At 46.2% G+C, this 17,038-nt stretch overlaps 1 protein-coding gene across 9 annotated transcripts in view; it reads left to right on the plus strand.

Moving 5' to 3' along the window:
* Window positions 1-17,038, plus strand: part of R3HDM2 (R3H domain containing 2) — a 63,220-nt gene that overhangs the window by 7,375 nt on the left and 38,807 nt on the right. The window contains exon 2 of one of the 9 annotated variants that reach the window (XM_064474617.1): window positions 4,382-4,525. The exons of 7 other annotated variants lie outside the window; for them this stretch is intronic. In XM_064474617.1, the coding sequence (XP_064330687.1) occupies window positions 4,449-4,525 (77 nt within the window). In that variant the 5' untranslated portion in view covers window positions 4,382-4,448. Of the gene's footprint in view, window positions 1-4,381; window positions 4,526-4,990; window positions 5,117-17,038 lie in introns of those variants that run through there. One more of the 9 variants, XM_064474620.1, reaches the window with a different exon arrangement.

Below are 17,038 nucleotides of genomic sequence, written 5' to 3' on the forward strand. Positions count from 1 at the left end.
ACATTCTTCACAAACATACTTTGGTGGCCTGATCCAAAGGCCTCAGCAGAGATTAAAGCCCACAACAAAATTACTTGATACCTGTTGAAATGATGATGAACTGCTCACCATGACTGTAGCATCTGAAAACTTATACCTTGTTCTTCAGCACCTAAAGTGACTAAAAGGCAGAAGACGTTTGTGTCTCTCTGCTTGTTGACATAGCCCTCGCAGGGAAGTGTAATGTTGGGCAGAATCACAGAATGGTGGGGGTTGGAAGGGACCTCTGGAGATCATCTTGTCCAACCCCCCTGCTTGAGCAGGCACACCCAGAGCAGGGGGCACAGGAACACATCCAGGCAGGTTTTGAATGTTTCCAGAGAAGGACACTCCACAACCTCCCTGGGCAGCCTGTTCCACTGCTCTGGCACACTCACAGTAAAGAAGTTTTTTTTTTCCTCATATTGAGGTGGAACTTCGTATGTTCCAACTTGTGCCCATTGCCCCTTGTCCTGTCATTGGGCACTAATGAAAAGGGCCTAGTCCCTTCGTCCTGACAGCCACCCTTCAGATATTTATAGGTATTTATGAAATCCCCCCATAGTCTTCTCTTCTCCAGGCTAAACAAACCCTAGTCTCTCAGCCTTTCCCCATAAGGGAGATGCTCCAGTCCCCTGATCATCTTTGTAGCTCTCTGCTGGACTTGCTTAAGGAGTTCCACATCCTTTGTAAACTGGGGGGCCCAAAACTGGACATAGTACTCCAAATGTGATCTCAAAATAAGCCCTGTGGGCCAAGTGAATTTAACTTTTACCTTGGTCTGAATCTTTTTTTTAAATTGTGTATTTTGGAAGTGCCTGCAGCTGAAGGTGGTGGTGTATCTTAAAGACTTGGAGAGATCAGAGAAATAAGTGGCGATGCTGATTAATGCTGCTGGGTCTGTGGCAAGGGAAGGCGGCACTTCCGCTGATGCTACATTTGCATCTCACTAACTGAGGCTTAAATAGTGTCAGTCTTAAATAGGTAGAAGAGTTAGTTTTGGGTCTGGATGCTGTTTCCAGCTTGTGTCAATGCTGGTTTCTGATAACCCATTGTCCTTCTCCCAGTTTCTTTCAACTAAGGATCTTGGTTCCTTAGGAACAGCAGTTGCCCTGGGAATCAATGAGGTGTAAGTAACACTTCTGTACTGTTAAGGAGCTTGTAGCATGGTATGAAAGTGACTGGGCCTGGAAAGAACCCAGAGTCCTGACCTTTGACCACCACCTCTGCCTGAATGAACTGTTATAAAGGCTTCCTCTTCCTGATGCCAGATATGACCAAAAGACTGAGTTTGCCTCTCTAGTTGCTTTCCCCACCCCCCCCTTTACGTGACTGTTGCTGGTTTTTAGAGCATATAGTTCTGGAAGTTAATGTTGGAAAAATGGGTACCACTCTATTTAGAGTGATTAGATTATTTATTTTGTTGCTGTATGTTTGTGGTTTACTGCAGAGGTGTTGAAAGGCCTGGATACCTAGGTGCTTCATGTTTGGATGCTGTTTGTTTTGATGGACTTCACAGATGGATGCAACATCTAAGCACCTCCAGCTGGTGGTGGCATGGTGTCCTCATTCTGATTAGAACATGGCTCTGGGGAGAAGGCATGGTGGTAGAAAGAAGTTTAAAGCTGATATAATTTGTGGGATACCTTCCTTTTTGCAATGGAATACAAAAAGAGAGTTGATAACCAGGTAGACTCTGTTTCCAGCAAGCAGCCAGGTTTGTGTCAAGGCATTAATCTTTAATTTTAGCTGATCATTCCCAGCACTTTACATAAGGTGAAAAAGAGTGTTTGAAATGTTTGTGTGGTTTTTTCTTTCCTTTTTTATGCCTCAAGTCTTGTCCCCTGGCTTATCTGTGGGATTGTTTGGCTGTGAATTAGGAGTAATTAGTGCCACCTGTTAACTTCCTCTAGCAAGAAGTTTTGCTTTGCATATCTCTTTGTTAAGATACCCCAGCTCTGAAGAGCAAGCATGGTGAGTCTATGGAAAACCAGCTGAGAGACTTACTATCACCCCTGTATTCAGCAGTGATCAGACACTCAAAATGCATTTGATATTGCTTAATGTGTGAAAGTGTTGGCAACAGAGACACTGCTGCTTGCCCAGTGTTATGGAACGATGCTAGTTACAGTGTCCCAAACAAGATTGCTTTCCCCACCCACTCTGGCCCCATTGCAGAGGCCTGGACAAGTTCCTGTAGGGTCTTGTAATCTGGTTCATTAATGCCTAGATCCATCGATGATCTAGTCTATATCCTGTTTATTTTTTCTTTCTGGATAACTGCTCTAGGATCACTCAGAAATTGGCTGCCTGGCAACATGAAAATGCAGCTGTCAGAATGAACTGCATGCTTTTCAACTGATTCCATAAATGTAGCCCAGGTAGAGCTGTGGCAAAATAGATCTCTAGAGACTTCAGTGAGACTCAAGGCAAATACTGCCGATCTCCCCAGGCAGCAGAGAGAGGTGGCCTCCAATAAGCTCATGTGTCTGCTGCCCAACAGGCTTTATTAAATCCAAGTTCAACAGAAACACAGAACAACTAATCTGTCTGTTACCAGTGCAAGCTTCCCAACAGCTTGGTTTCAGGTGACAGGTTGAATTGATGACTCAATGTCATGTCTTCCTTCTGAATTATGTCACAAGAACTTCACAGCTTGGACCTTTCTGCCTTCAACGGAAGGCTGTGAGAAGTAGGTGTGGAGCCGTGCTGCTGTCAGACCTCTGGGTTATCCTGGTGGCCTGCTGAACACATGAGATTGGCCAACAGCGTGTGTTTTGATTTTAGCACTTCCGCTTTCTTTTTTGTTGTCTTATTGATTTGATTATTATTGTCTCTTTATAAAACAGAGGAGTATTGCTAGTGTTTAGAAAGGGAACGGGAGTCTGTATCCTAGGCTTTGTTCAGTGTGTGGCCGCACCATTCTGTCAGTCTGAACAATGGGTGCAACAAAATATTTCTCCTCTAGGAGAAATTGCTTTGGGGGTGGGGGAGGGAAGCTTTTGAGATCGTGCAAGGAAAGGGGCTATGTAAGCAGAGGTTGCCTAGTTGTGAGTTGGGCTGTGTGTATGCCTGCTAACGGAAACCAAAATTTACTGTTAATGGGTAACATCTTCAAAAGCATCCCAAACCCACCTTCAGTTGATGCTGAATTTGAATTTGACACCCCAGGCTCTCAGAGATCTTCCTACAGGTAGCAGGTGCCTAACTCTGAATCTTCATGAAAACTCTTTGGGAATCCCACTGGCTGCCTGTATCAGCCACTGAGTACTGGAAGGCTCTTGTTCGTCTGGCCTAAATGTGAATTCTTTTGGAAGACTACAACCAAAGTGACTACTCACAGTGAGCACTTGCACAGACCCTATTGCTGCTATAGATGCTGCAGGATCTTACCCATCACTTCATAAATCTTCTCACATACATCCATTTGGAGAAATGTAATGTCAGGAGGTACGGGCAGAACGTGGAACAGCGGTGGGCAAAATTAACAGGATGTGGCGATGCTGTGGTGAGGCCAGAACCCCACTGGAGGAGAGAGATCCTGTCTGGATCACCTACTTGGCTTTAAAACCTCTTTCCCCCAACTCTTTTGGCTGCTTCTTTAGACATGTCTTTAAAAATACAGCCATCCTGGAACTGGAATGGTGGCGCCAGGTGGTGAAAACAGAAATGAGGACAAAAAGGCTGTTAGTTTTTTGCTGAGCAGCTGCGTGGCAGTGAGTTAAGCTGCGTCTGCTAGGCTTTGTAGCTCAGAAGAGACTGGAAGCTCGAGGTGCAGAACCAAGTTCTGTCAACTTGGGCACTAGGCAGGCTCAGGACAGAAAGGTGCCTCCCACATGAGAATCAGTGGGGCAGCAAGAGTGCTCTTACTGAAGACTTAGGTCTTTCTCTCTCTCCCTCACAGTGTCAGCACTTAAAGTTAAGTGACTTCATATGGAGTGTGCAGGTATGGGGGGGAAAAAAAAAATGGGAGTAGAGGGCATATACCCACTGTGTTACACAAAGTAAAATTTATGCGTGGGCAATCCAGAGAGAAGTTTGTGGCTTCATAGCAGCTTCGCTGCCCTGTGTGTTCCCTGTTCTGGAGCACAAGGCAAGTGTGTGCTGCAGGAAGCCTGTAGAGGTCCGAAGTGCTTTGGTAGCCAGAGCTGCTTGGAGAAGCACTGAGACATAGAACAAGGGACATGGCAAACTTCAGGGAGGCCTTCCCTGTCAGTGCCACAGCAGGGGCTAAAAATAAAGCTGTTTTGGTCCTACCCCCTGTCCCGTCTGATCCCATGCCCACCTGTGACCGCATATTGAGAGATCTAGAACTGGGGTTGCAGCACTAATATATTAATCCTTTCTACCCCACTGTGAGTAGGTGCATCTAATCCCTGTTTTACAAGTGGATGATCTGAAGAACAGAGGGAAGGAATTATTTGGCTCAGATGGCATCAAAAGGCAGAGCTGAGCCCAGGAGACCTGCACTTTCCTGGCTCACAGGCCACTGCCCTGCTGTGAACAGGTATGAGGGTTTATGACTCAGATATGTTGTGCTGCTGAAGTCCTGATTCCATGGGACAGTTTTGTTTTTTGTTTTTTTTTTTTTCATTTGCTGAGTGGCCCTCTGTATCAGTTAGTTTTCATAGGAGCTAGCAGTTGTTCTGAGGAAAAGGCTGATGATGTCTGAATGAAGGAGTCATTCTGGAGGCCAGCACAGAAAGTGTCTCTGAGAAACGTATTTTTTAAGTGATGTGACAGCATGACTATGGGAGCAAACAGTACAATCCTGTTCCTTGTGGCTATTTGTCAGGAGGTGAACTGCAGTAATTTTATATCTTAAGATTTTTACTGGAAATAAATTGTTCCATTGCGTGAATGGATTAATCATAATAAAACCATGCAGAGATTTCTCTTTCTTTTTATCCTTTTTTTTTTTTAAAGAGCTGGAGGTGACATTTGAAAGGATAGTGGGATGTAGTTGAGGACCAGAGTTTCCTTCCCCCTTGAAATACATCATGCTTTCCTCCATCTCCTTTGAACCTTCTCTTGATTTCTAAGTCCTAGTAAACCCAGCTGGAAGACAGCACGACCTACTTCCTGGATTGAAGCAAAGGTGAGGTGTGCTTCTGCAGAGACGTTTTTGTGTCTGAGTGTGGGCAGCAGCAAGAGGAAGGGCTGATGATTCCCTGCCTGTCTGTCAGTGCAGGGATTCCCCTGCATATGTGTTGCCAATGAGGTGCATGTGGATTTATGATTTTGTATAAAGCCCAGTTTCATTATGTATTGGGAGCACAAGCTGTCTTCGTGTACTGCAGGCTGAGTCACTGCTGCCTCCCAGTGAATTCTGGTGATGATCATTGAGTGTGGGCAGATGCAGCCTACTCTTGATAGCAGCTCGCTTGTATTTTTTTAATGAAGTTTTAAAATTTTTATATTGCTTTGACATCCTTTTCTTTGAGAAACCAATTTCTCCTGAGCTGAGTTTAGACACAAGAGCTACTTTATTACAGAAGGTGTTTTCTGTATCTCAGAAACTGACCTCTTTTGGGAGGCTTTAGGCATACTGTGTGTTTGGAAATAGGATCCTGTCCTGCCTGCTTGCCCATCTCCAAACCAAAACAAACAGGTGCTTTAGGCCCAGTCCTTCTGTTGTGATTTGACCTTGTGAGGGACAGGAGAGAGCGTGGACAGAAAAGAGAATGAAGATCCAGAACATGATGAGAATGTAGAGAAGTGCTTGTGTTCTGCCTCTGTAACTGGGTGTGGTTGCTCCAACCTCAGAGCTGCTTTTTCCCTTTAAAACTATGATAGCCCAAAAGCAGGGAGCTCCCCTTCCCCGTGTCTCCCCCAGTTCAGTTTCAAAACCAGGCCGGGACTGAGGTTGTTTGGCTTCATTTGAACAGGGACACGGAGTCTGCCTTGTTGGCACTGGTTGAATGTATGTGAAACCCTCTGCGTTGAGTGCATTTCAGACATGGTCTCAGGAGTGCATGGATCCCCAAAACTGGGAAAGTGGTACTGGCAAAAATTGCAGCTTTCACACATGTGATGTATCTGTGGGATTTTAACAACCTAAGCAGTGCGGCTTTGCTGTGCTGGTACAGTGAAAGCAATTCTGCCCTCTTGCCTGATGCTGTGTTTGTATTGGTACAAATGTGCTTCATCTGATACAGCTGCGGCTTATGGGAACAAGGTACTTGGATAATGGAACCTCTGGCCTATAACTGACTCGGTGCTGGGGGTTGTACGAATGTAATTATATGAATAAATGAACTGTTCAGTGAGCGGCAGAACTGGTGAGCCTGACTTCTTAACGATCAGTGTCTTGTGGATGGATTCTGTGCTAAGGGTTGAGCTCATGCCTCTATCTTGCCACTAGTGGGAGCATTAATAGCTTCTCTTTTTATCTGGTTACTTATCAGAAGGCTTTTATTGAGGTTTTAGCTGTTTTGTCAGAGTACCCTCACAGTGGCTGCTGTGTTGAAGTGTTAGTTGGACAGGTAAAAGATGCGCACAAATTAGGTCAGCACAATTGTATAAGCCTTGTTTGTCTGTTCATTCTTTTCCTGTCTTCCCCCTACCCCACCCCCCCCACCCCCCAAAAAAAAAGTATCCTGGTAACAACATGGCCCTGGCTGATCGAGTAACCTTGGTTAAGGAGCCTCTGATACAGGCGTGTGTCTGGAGTGAAAAAACTTCCCAGAACTGAAACCTATAGCACTGCCATGCCCTCCGCTTCTATAAGCCACACTGTCTTTCTTAAGCTTACTCTCTATGATAATTTTAAGTTTGTATCCAATGGACTAGTAAAATGCAGAGTGATAATTTTTTTTTCCCCTTTGGAGGGGAAGCATCTTTGTAACAACTTGTTCAGGAACAGTGGGGTTAGGTGTTGCAGAGGGAAACCCTCGTGCAGTATTGGTGGCTAAACATAATCCAGGAAAATTCTTCATTAGGGGTGCAGGAGGGGGGTTGGGAGGACAAACCTGCTGTGGCCTTGAGCAAGCAATACACTAATTGGGCTGAGACATAAATGGCTTTTTAACATGTGAAAGTCCATTGTACGTGGGATTGACTTCAGGTGCCCATTATGAGCTTTTCAAAATTTTAAATGGACAAAACTTAGAAAACAGAAATTCTGAGGCTGTTGGGAGACTTATTCTTTTCATAACTGCAATTGTGATAGTGTACATAAAATTAGTAGGTCCCAAGACAGTGGTTGGACTACTTTGATTACATTTTTCTTTAGTACTGTAAAGTAACACTAGATGCTTTCCAGAAATAGCAACTGGCTGTAAAACAGCATCACCCACTCTGTGGATAACTCACGGCCACTCAGTGGCAGGCATGCAAGTTCTGTGTCTGGTAACAGGCTGACACCAGCCAGTGTGTGACCCCTGCTCTTAGAACATGTAAATAGGACTGTGAAAGCCTCAACTTTGAGGCAAGGCAGGGAAAATCCTAAAATTAGACCTAATGTGGCAGTTGTGCATTTGCTTTGTAAATGCAGGTGCATGTTCTGCAGCAACACAGGCTCTTCCTGGCTGCCTCCAGCTGAAGTAGGCAGGAGGCTTTGCAGGATGCCCAGTGCTCATTCTTCTTCTCAATGCCCTCAGGTGGGGGCCTCCTCCTGGAGAATCTGGTCGATTGAAAGATGGGCTTTAAAGCCTCTTTTCAGCATCTTCTGAGCAGCAGTTCACATTTCAGGCTAAATGTGATCGTGAGTTAAAACTACGTTAGTAGTCAAATAAGGTAACAGGACCACATGAAAATACAGGAAGGCAACAACTCAGTTTTAGGCAAGATTTCCATTAAAATTGCCCTTCAGAGAAGCAGACAGATGTTGCTTGCAGTGCTCCAGTGATTAAGACTCTAACACAGTTTTGTTCACCTTCCCTCAAATTTAGCGCAAAATATACTTTTGTGAGATCTTTGCTGAAACCCAAGGAGCCACTTGTTTACAGTTTCCTCTTTAAGACTGAGGTTCCTTACAAGCAGGCATCAGGTCTGTCTATTGAACTTCCTCTTGGTGGCCTTTTACCTTCCCTTTTTTTTATTCCCTCACATCTTCAATAATTAATTTTTGTGTTTGGGGGGAAACCCCAAAATATACATGGAGAGCTTCTTCTGTGTGGAGATTTATTAGGTTTTGAACTAACTGTACGTGATAGTGTTTTATTTTTCCTTATTAAAAAATTAGTCTATTTTCTTATTAGTGGCAGTTTCCTTTTTTACAAGTACTTGGGAAATTGCCATTGCTCTCCTTCCTGAGAAAGCAGGGAGAGATTTCTGGTGTTATTTTTTGAAACTGCAAGGAGGGGAAGAAAGCAGCCATCTGTCAAAGCTTTTTTCACAAGTTCTGCAAAACCTGGAAAGACCATCTTTTTCTTCAGAGCAGCCCAATGGCAAACAGGGATAAAGTGGTTGTATCTGTGACCAAGGCTTGTTCATAATTAACAGTAAATGTGAAATGTATTAGGCTCTACAGCTGAAAAGAGAAACTCTTGGATCTGATAATGACCTTTCTAACCTTACTTATACCACTTCTGCTGTGTCCTGATGCCCACCATAATTCCCACCGTGAAAATACAGGTGACTTGTTCAGGCAATTGAATATTTTAGGTTAGCATGAAGTTTGTTGGTTTGGTGCGTTTTGGTTTGGTTTTTTTTTAACATGCAGTTATTAATGCAGGAAGGGCAGTGGAATCCAGAGAGAAGAGTTTGCTGAGCTCTTTGTGCTCGTTGCCTAGCGGGGGGGTGGTGGTGATGTGTGTATAGTATATTTATATGTTTTTGTACATTAAATTTTGTGAGATATAAATGTAGGGACAGTTTGCCAGCAACTGATGTTATGAATGATGACTGGAAGTGCCTGAATTTAAGGCAACTGGATTTAGAAGAAAACAGCTGATAAAGGCTCTAACTTTCCCATTAGAAACAACTGGTGCTCGTTTCACATTCACCCCCCAACAGAAAACAGATTGTACCAAATAAGTTCTCAAAGCTCAGCCTCCATTATCTGAGCTGTATGTGTGCTCCCCATCTGAGCAGGACACACAGGTAATGGACTAAACCTGACCCTGGAGACCAGGCAGCTGGTGCCAATGCTGCTGCAGAGCTGCTGCCACACTCCCACCTGTACTTCCTGCAAGCTCCTCAGTGTGGAGGCTGTTTCTCTCTTTTTGGGGGGTATATGCCTTGCTGCAGGGCTCTGATCCAGAAGGGGTAGCCCAGGCTGCTTTTGCCATGTTAATAATAATTGGTTTAGATTCCCAGTTTGAAGGGTAAGCAAATAAACATCTGCTGAGATCAATATGTAGAGCTAGGTTTCTGCAGCATCCATGAGCTGCCCAGTTTGTTGACACAGATGCTTTGGTTCATGCCACCTCTTTCTGCTTTTCTCTCCTTCCCCTCCATTCCTCTGGCATCGGCGCATGTTCTATTTTTAAACTGTGCTGTGCTCTGTATTGCGGCATTTCTCTTACTGAATTATTTATCAGTGTTTGGAGCTGAATGGAGTGCGCTACGCTTTTTCCACTGCTCATTACTGCCCACGTGTCTGTCTTGAGCCATTGACAGATTTGGTTCATGTCAAATCACGCTAGCCTTAGCTTGGAGAGGGGCTGGAGGGGATGATGGGGCTTGATTGTAGCCTGTGCCAGTGCAGGATCATTCAGATCTGTGTGTGTTTAATACTCCTTGCTGGAGCAGACAGAGAGGGGATGGTTGCCATGATTACACATCCTCAGCTGAGCCAGTTTTGAATGGGAGGCTCCTTTTTAAAAAAGAAAACAAAATAAATATTCTTTTTTACTGCCTGGAGATGGGTTTCAGCCTAGGAAGAAGGCACCTCCGTGCATGTGTGTGTGAATGCACGTGCAGAGAAGACAGCCTCAGAGACTGTGGGCATGACTGAGGTTGACTCAAGGCTCCTTGGTGGGGGAGTGTTTAATTTTTACTTAGTAGGAAATGGTAATTTCTTTTAAATTTAAAACCCCTTCTCTGTTCCTCCCTGCCACATCCAGTGCAGGCACCCTTATCCATCAGAGATGGCAGCACAGCCTTTAGAAGGAGTGGGTGGGTAAGGTTTCATCTCTGAGGGGTTTTTGCAGCGACTCACTAAACTTAATTTGCCCTTTCCCCTTTCCTTCTTGAGTGTCTCTCAGCATTTATATTTTTCTCCTGCTATCCCTCTCTTTTTCTTCCCTCTTCTTCTGGCTCTCCTGTATTCTTTTGCCTTTGTTTTGTCACTTCAAGCTGATGGATTTAACTCCTCTGCATCCCTGCTCCTTCTGGACTTTCTTCCTAATGGAGCTGAGGAGACTGCCATCCTTTCAGTCAAACAGGAGGAGGGAAGGGTCTTGCTGGAGGAGAGGGGTGCCCCTCACTTTCCTGCTATGGGAGGTGTCCAGGAGAGCAGAGGTGGCAGCTCTGTCTGCCTCCCCTTGCAGGGTCAGTCCAGAAATGTCTGCAACTAGGAAATTCACTCGGTGGCATGTAAAGCTCCCACACTGGGGATGTCTTGCTGGCATGGAGCAATTGTGTACTTTCCTGCGTGCTGACTCATTAGTGACATGAGGTTTATTATGCCTTTATGTCCTTGGCATAAAGTGGGGGGAGGGTTGAAGTGGGGTAGAACTTAGTGTGAGGTGGTCCCAGTAACAGTTGAGCAAGGGACTGGGCAGTGCATGTTCTTTAAATGCTGAGGTGCCATAGATGCAGCTTGCTGTGAGCGGTATGTCTTTGAGCAACTAACCAGTGCAGTGTTCTGCGGTGCACTGTGAAAATGGAACTCAAGCTAAATGCTTTAGTCCAATGAAATCCAAATCTAGGGCAGTGTGTTGCTTTTGGTTTTTTGCTCCTAGGCTCCAAAGTGAAGTACTTATTCTGCTTTACTATCTAATTTCCAAATTCTTCTCTCTTAGGCCACGTAAGCTTCTTCAAGGGTTCTTGTATTGTTTCTCTTAGTTTCAGGAGCCCCACCCCTGTCCTTACATTGGTTTTAGGTCCTGGGTATGTAAGAGTAGCAGGTGCCTTTATTTTGTGTGTGTTCCTGCAGCACTTGGAGTGACACTGATTCCCAGCAGCAAGTGAACCGAGGACAGGGTGGGCTGGGGCTTGACTCTTGGATCTTGCTTATTTTGGGCATAAGCCAAATTTGTCTCTCTTCAGGTTGTAGAAGCCATTGAGACAGAGTTCTTGATGGCCTGGGTTTCTGACTTGTGACTTTCTGGCAATAGAGTCTCCACTGTGCAGGCACTATTTTTTTTTTCTCCCTTCAATCTACCCCTTTTTCCTTTAGTGTGGCCTCTTCTGAGGAGACCTTGGGCCTGATAAGCAAAACATGCTGGTTGTAGGACTTCTATGGAGAGATCTTTCAGGTGATCATAGTATCAATGAGGAATCCTGTCTGTTCTCCCTCTCTTCCATTTGTGTGCCCCATGAAAAGGATGAGTAAGACCAGAGCACCCTTTCTTCAGCCCCAGCTGTGGGGATTCTTGGTGGTCTCCTGCTTTCAGCTTTTCCATGGGTGCCTGCTCTAGTTCTGGATGTTCATGGAGCTGTTTTCACAGGACATGTTAGAGTAGGTAGCTCCCGGCAGCAGTGTGCTACAGTTCTCCTCCTCTCTGCTTCCTGACTCCAAACACAAAGAAGTCTTTCTGCTGCATACGCATTCCTGCAAAACAAAACAAAATAAGCCTGTGGCCTGGAGGATTTATGAAAGATCTTTGACTTGCCATGTGTGGTGGTTATTGTAGCGTCTGCCTAAGAGTGTTCCCTGCCCAAGCTGATCCCTTAACTCCGATACTTGGTGTATACCTGGCAGCACCCTGAAGTTGAGTCATGTTAGGCAGCCAGCTCTCCAAATCTCTCCTGCAGTCTGCATGCTCATAATGACCTTGGAAGTGTATGCTGTCTGGAGGGTGTGTTTCTACCTATGCAGTTTAGTAATTAATGGTAGCTTGCAGCCTGCTGCTGGATGCAATGAGCAAGGTCAGTTCTAGCCCAGAGAACAGTCCATGATATAGTTCTCTAGCTGCTTGAGGATTGCTTTCTCTCCCTTATCCCCATGGTGCTGTGGTGACTAAGGCTGGCAGAAGTGAGAGTGCTGGTGTTTGGCATGCCTGCAATGAGGAGGCTCTCCCAGGCTCTTTTGTTTGGGTTCCCCACCCGCACCCCGTTCTAAGGGGAGAGGGAATTTTCTGGTCTGGGTGGGTAAATGAATACATTTAGGTCTATTGGTAATGCTCTTCAGTCACTGTAGGTGTGTGATGCAGGCTGCCTGGTACATGTCTGTCGTATGGGGGAGCCCAGTCCTGGGCTGATGGTGGGGGTTTGCACCAGTACCATCCCACAAGTTTTATGTCATAAATGTCAACTTTTTTTCCTCCCTTCTGATGGGACTACATCCACTACCTAATTGACGTGTCTTCTCTCAAAGGAGCTAGGCTCGGCAAATTAGAGCCTAGGCTCATTTGATACGTGTCTACCAGGCAGGGAGGGAATGTGTCTGGTTGCTTTTTTCTTTGTTTGCTCTGTGATATTCCTGTGTTGGGCATAGGCAGCTTACCTGCAAGCTGGGAGCACAGACGGTACCTAGAGCTGCTGCATCTTTTCGGCGCCCTGCTTGCACTGACCCAGTTTCGTTACGTGTGTGTGCGCGCGCGCAATACCTCAGCAAATGGCTCTCAGGTGTGAAAGGTAGAAGCCCTCTCTGTAGGGCTTTGTCCAGGCTGCTGGTGGGGCTGACTCGCTCTTCCTTCTTCTCTTCCTCCCACCAGGATTTACTGTCTCCCCATCTAAGGAGAAAGATGCGACTTAGGAAATCCTCTCACACACACATGCTTCTTGAAGATGAAATGCTGCCGACTCACAGTGATAATGGGCAATGGTTTTTAAAAGACATGGACAAGCCTGCAGGAGGCTGCATCTGTACTGTCTAGGGCAGGCGCTTGTGTCCTCGGGCTGGAAAGCTTTCCCACTTAAAAATCTGTCCTTGCTGAGCCATCTGCCGGGCATCTAAGTGCTAGACATCAGGTTTGCAGGCTCAGGTTATGGAGCTTCTTTCCTTTCTGCTTTAATGTTTAATGTTCAAGTTCCATCTGAATACAGCGAAAAACTTTGTTACTCTGAGGGTGGCAGAGCACTGGAACAGGCTGCCCAGAGAGGTTGTGGAGTCTCTTTCTCTGGAAATATCCAAACACCGCCTGGATGCAGTCCTGTGCCCCCTGCTGTAGGTGTACCTGCTCAAGCAGAGGGGTTGGATGAGATGATCTCTAGAGGTCCCTTCCAAATCCTACCCTTCTGCGATTCTGTGAATGTCAATGCTAAGAAGTGACAGTGGGGTTTCAAAAGAGGGTCCTAGCTGATTGTGTGTTCTTGCTTGCTTAACGTGCTCTGCCAGCTGAGTGTCTTTGGAAACAGGAAGACACAGCAGAACAGAACAGCATCCAAAGTTCCCTCCTTTTATAGTACTGATCTTGCCACTGCAGAGGTCCGGGGTAGAGGGTGCCAGCAACTGTCCTTAATGATCCTGAGTCAAAATGCAGCAGACCAGGTCTGTTAGTTTCACTAGGTTTTATGGAGGTTTTAGAGCTCTGTCTGTGTGGAGCAAAGATCCTTGGCCTGGGCAAGGCATGCTGGAGTACTGCTCCTGGACCTGAACTCCTCTGTCCCTTTCTGTTGCACCTTCATTGGCAAAGTAGCTGCTGGAGCTTCTTCAGGGCTCAGAACTCCAGGTTTGAAACTCCTGGGGCCTGCTTGGGTGCTAAGTGACAGGAATAAACAAACCCAAAATGGAAGAGTTAAAAAGGGGAGAAAGCCCTGATGCCGAGTCCTTAACCTAATCTCTGTCGGAATCTTGCAGCTTTGCTGGGTTCAGCTGCCACAGGGAGTCACTCTGAGCACATGCTTTATGCCAGGGGGACACAAACATCCAGACTGACATCCTGCTGAGCAAGCTGTGGAGCTCTTGCAAACACAGTCACTTGCTACCTCTCAGGGCTCACTGTGCAGCAGACTGAGACACTGTCATAGCGCAGTCCATGAGCTCAGCTGAAGGACCTCATCCTGCAAGCTTGCACTCCTTAGACAGTGGTAACTGTTTCTCAAAGAGCTTGGGAGATTATGGTTCAGTTTCCTTGGACCGGCACCTTCATTTTAAAAGTTCTTTGCAGAATTGGGAGGAAAGAACTTGAAGTGGCCAGAAATAGGAGGCGTAAAAGGAACTTGAATCCTTTGGAGCTGTCTTCCCTGCACCTTCTGATGGGGAAATCTCATATAACATCCATGAAGCCTTTGCATTCAGCCAATGTGGGGGCTGATCAATTGTGGCCCTCCACTTGAAAACACTGGTATAGTGTTGCAAGTGACTCTTGTATTATTACCACTAGGCTGTCTTGCCCCTCTGTCATTCCTTTCTCTCCGGTTCTTGAGCCATGGGGACCCTCTCTTCAAATGTCCATGTTGCTGCGGGCAGGAGCTAGGAGCTGTTCACTACAGCCAGGATCACAGCTGCTATTTCAGCAAGAGGAGGAGGACAGCTGGCCGTGAGCATTCACCTGCTTTCTGCATGGGCATGACAGGCTTGATTCAGAAGGCTTTGAAGTAGGTTAAGACAGAAGTTCATGCATACTTGTAAACTTCAGTCCTTTGCAGAGCCGGGCTGCTTTACAAGCTTGAACCTGAGTTTGTCATGGAGCTGAAATGTATCAGGTTTCTGTTGCCTGTCTCCTTGCTTTTTAAAAGCTCTGTTGACTGTCTCTTTGGCTGTAGCAGGGGTTCGTTTAGAAGAAACTACGTTAACTTAGCAAAAGTGGTAAAGTGTGGCCAAGAAGGCCAACGGTATCCTGGGATGCATTAAAAGGAGTGTGGCCAGCAGACTGAGAGAGGTTATCGTCCCCCTAGTGAGATCACATTTGGAGTACTATGTCCAGTTTTGGGCCCCCCAGTTTACAAAGGATGTGGAACTCCTTAAGCAAGTCCAGCAGAGAGCTACAAAGATGATCAGGGGACTGGAGCATCTCCCTTATGGGGAAAGGCTGAGAGACTAGGGTTTGTTTAGCCTGGAGAAGAGAAGACTATGGGGGGATTTCATAAATACCTATAAATATCTGAAGGGTGGCTGTCAGGACGAAGGGACTAGGCCCTTTTCATTAGTGCCCAATGACAGGACAAGGGGCAATGGGCACAAGTTGGAACATACGAAGTTCCACCTCAATATGAGGAAAAAAAAAACTTCTTTACTGTGAGTGTGCCAGAGCAGTGGAACAGGCTGCCCAGGGAGGTTGTGGAGTGTCCTTCTCTGGAAACATTCAAAACCTGCCTGGATGTGTTCCTGTGCCCCCTGCTCTGGGTGTGCCTGCTCAAGCAGGGGGGTTGGACAAGATGATCTCCAGAGGTCCCTTCCAACCCCCACCATTCTGTGGTTCTGTGAAAGGCAAGTCCTGAAGAGGTTTTACCAGCGCAGGACTATGCTATTTGCAATGGATGCTGTCAAAGCTGTGCATCTCGACCTTTTTGCAACTGTCTCACTTCAGCCTTTCCAACTCCTTGAGCTCAAGGCTGATCCTCCTTCTCACCTTCACTGCCTTTCTCTTCAAAGCGTTCGCCTTTAGACAGCTGCCCTATGAGCCCTGGTGCCCCTTTCTCTGTTGCCAGCTCCAGCGCTGCCAGAGCTCAGCCTGAGCGAGGAGCCTCTTGGAGACCAGCTGCTGACTGACCTGATTGTGTTTGGAGTCAGCGCTGGCCCCTGCAGGAGTGCACTCTCTTCAGCTCTGGCTGCACCTTGCCTAGGATGGGCTCCTGCCTAGCAGGAACCATTGGTGCAGGAGAAGAATGACGCCTACCTGGTGTTGATCAGTGTTTAGCGCTGTAGTCGGAAGATCTCCATAATCCAACAAGAAACAACTTGTGAGCCTGGCAAGGGAGAGGATGTGCTTGTGATCTGTCACGGAGTCTGCCTGTGCATGACACTCAGCAAGGCTGTCTTGTGTGCTTGAGAGCAAGCGTTGGTATACGGAGAGTAGACTTGATTGCAGCCTGCGCGCCTGTGGAGTCGCCGGGTCTGGGATGGAGAAACCCTTTCTGTGGAAAATTTAAGCAAGGGAGCTGTTTAAAGCCTCTTTTCTTGTCTCTGTCAGTATTTAATCACTAATAAATGAGCAAGGAATAAAAACCTGAAGTGAAACTGTTAACAAACTGAGTGCTTGAAAACGTTATGGCAACAATTATAGAAGCAAAGTACGGCTGTCTGTAACCTACCTTGGCACATGTAGGGCATTCTGCAAAGTGTAGTCCATGCACTTGAATTCTTCTGAAAGATACTAATGTTTACTGTGGTATCTCTTCTTTGCTCTTGCACTTACATTTGCGTTGCTCCAGTGCCTGGCAGGGGAAGGATGCTGTGTCTTTAAAGCCTTCTCAGGGCTGTGCGGAGGCAGTTCCATTGAAGTATTTGAATGAGAGCAGGAGGGGGGTGTGCATGTGGCTATTGGCAGAGCTCTCTATGACATCCCTCTGAACAGCTGGGCTCTGCTTTGCTTCAGAGCTGCTTGTCAGAGCAATTAGCTTGCTGTAGCAGCAGCAGCAAAGATAGCTAGCATTTTATTCAGGCTTGAGAGCTGGCGGGGGCTTCTAAGAAGCAATATTACCTTGGCAAAATTCCTCTTGAACTGGTTGTGGCAATGAAGACTCCGTTGAAATCAGGAAACAGATGACCTGCTGAGAGTGCAAAACCACCAGGGTGAGTTTATTTTTAGAATGTCTTCAATTATTTTGGGCTTGAGAAAGGTTGACCAGAGACTTTTCTTTTCCTCTCCCTGTACCCCCACCATGCAAAATACAGTATAGGTACAAATGCAAACGAGTGTTTCAGGGAGGGGGACGTGACCTCATTCATCCCTGGGAAGTAAGTGACAGTATTTCTGCTGCTTGATGAGGTTAATTTAAAATGGTGCTGTATTAAAATGACTCTGTGGCTCTGTGATCCCATTCGAGACTTCAGAGTGTGAGATGAGCTTTCTGCTTCCTCTTT

Source organism: Phalacrocorax carbo, chromosome 27 (assembly GCF_963921805.1).
Source record: "Phalacrocorax carbo chromosome 27, bPhaCar2.1, whole genome shotgun sequence".
Lineage (NCBI taxonomy): Eukaryota > Metazoa > Chordata > Aves > Suliformes > Phalacrocoracidae > Phalacrocorax > Phalacrocorax carbo.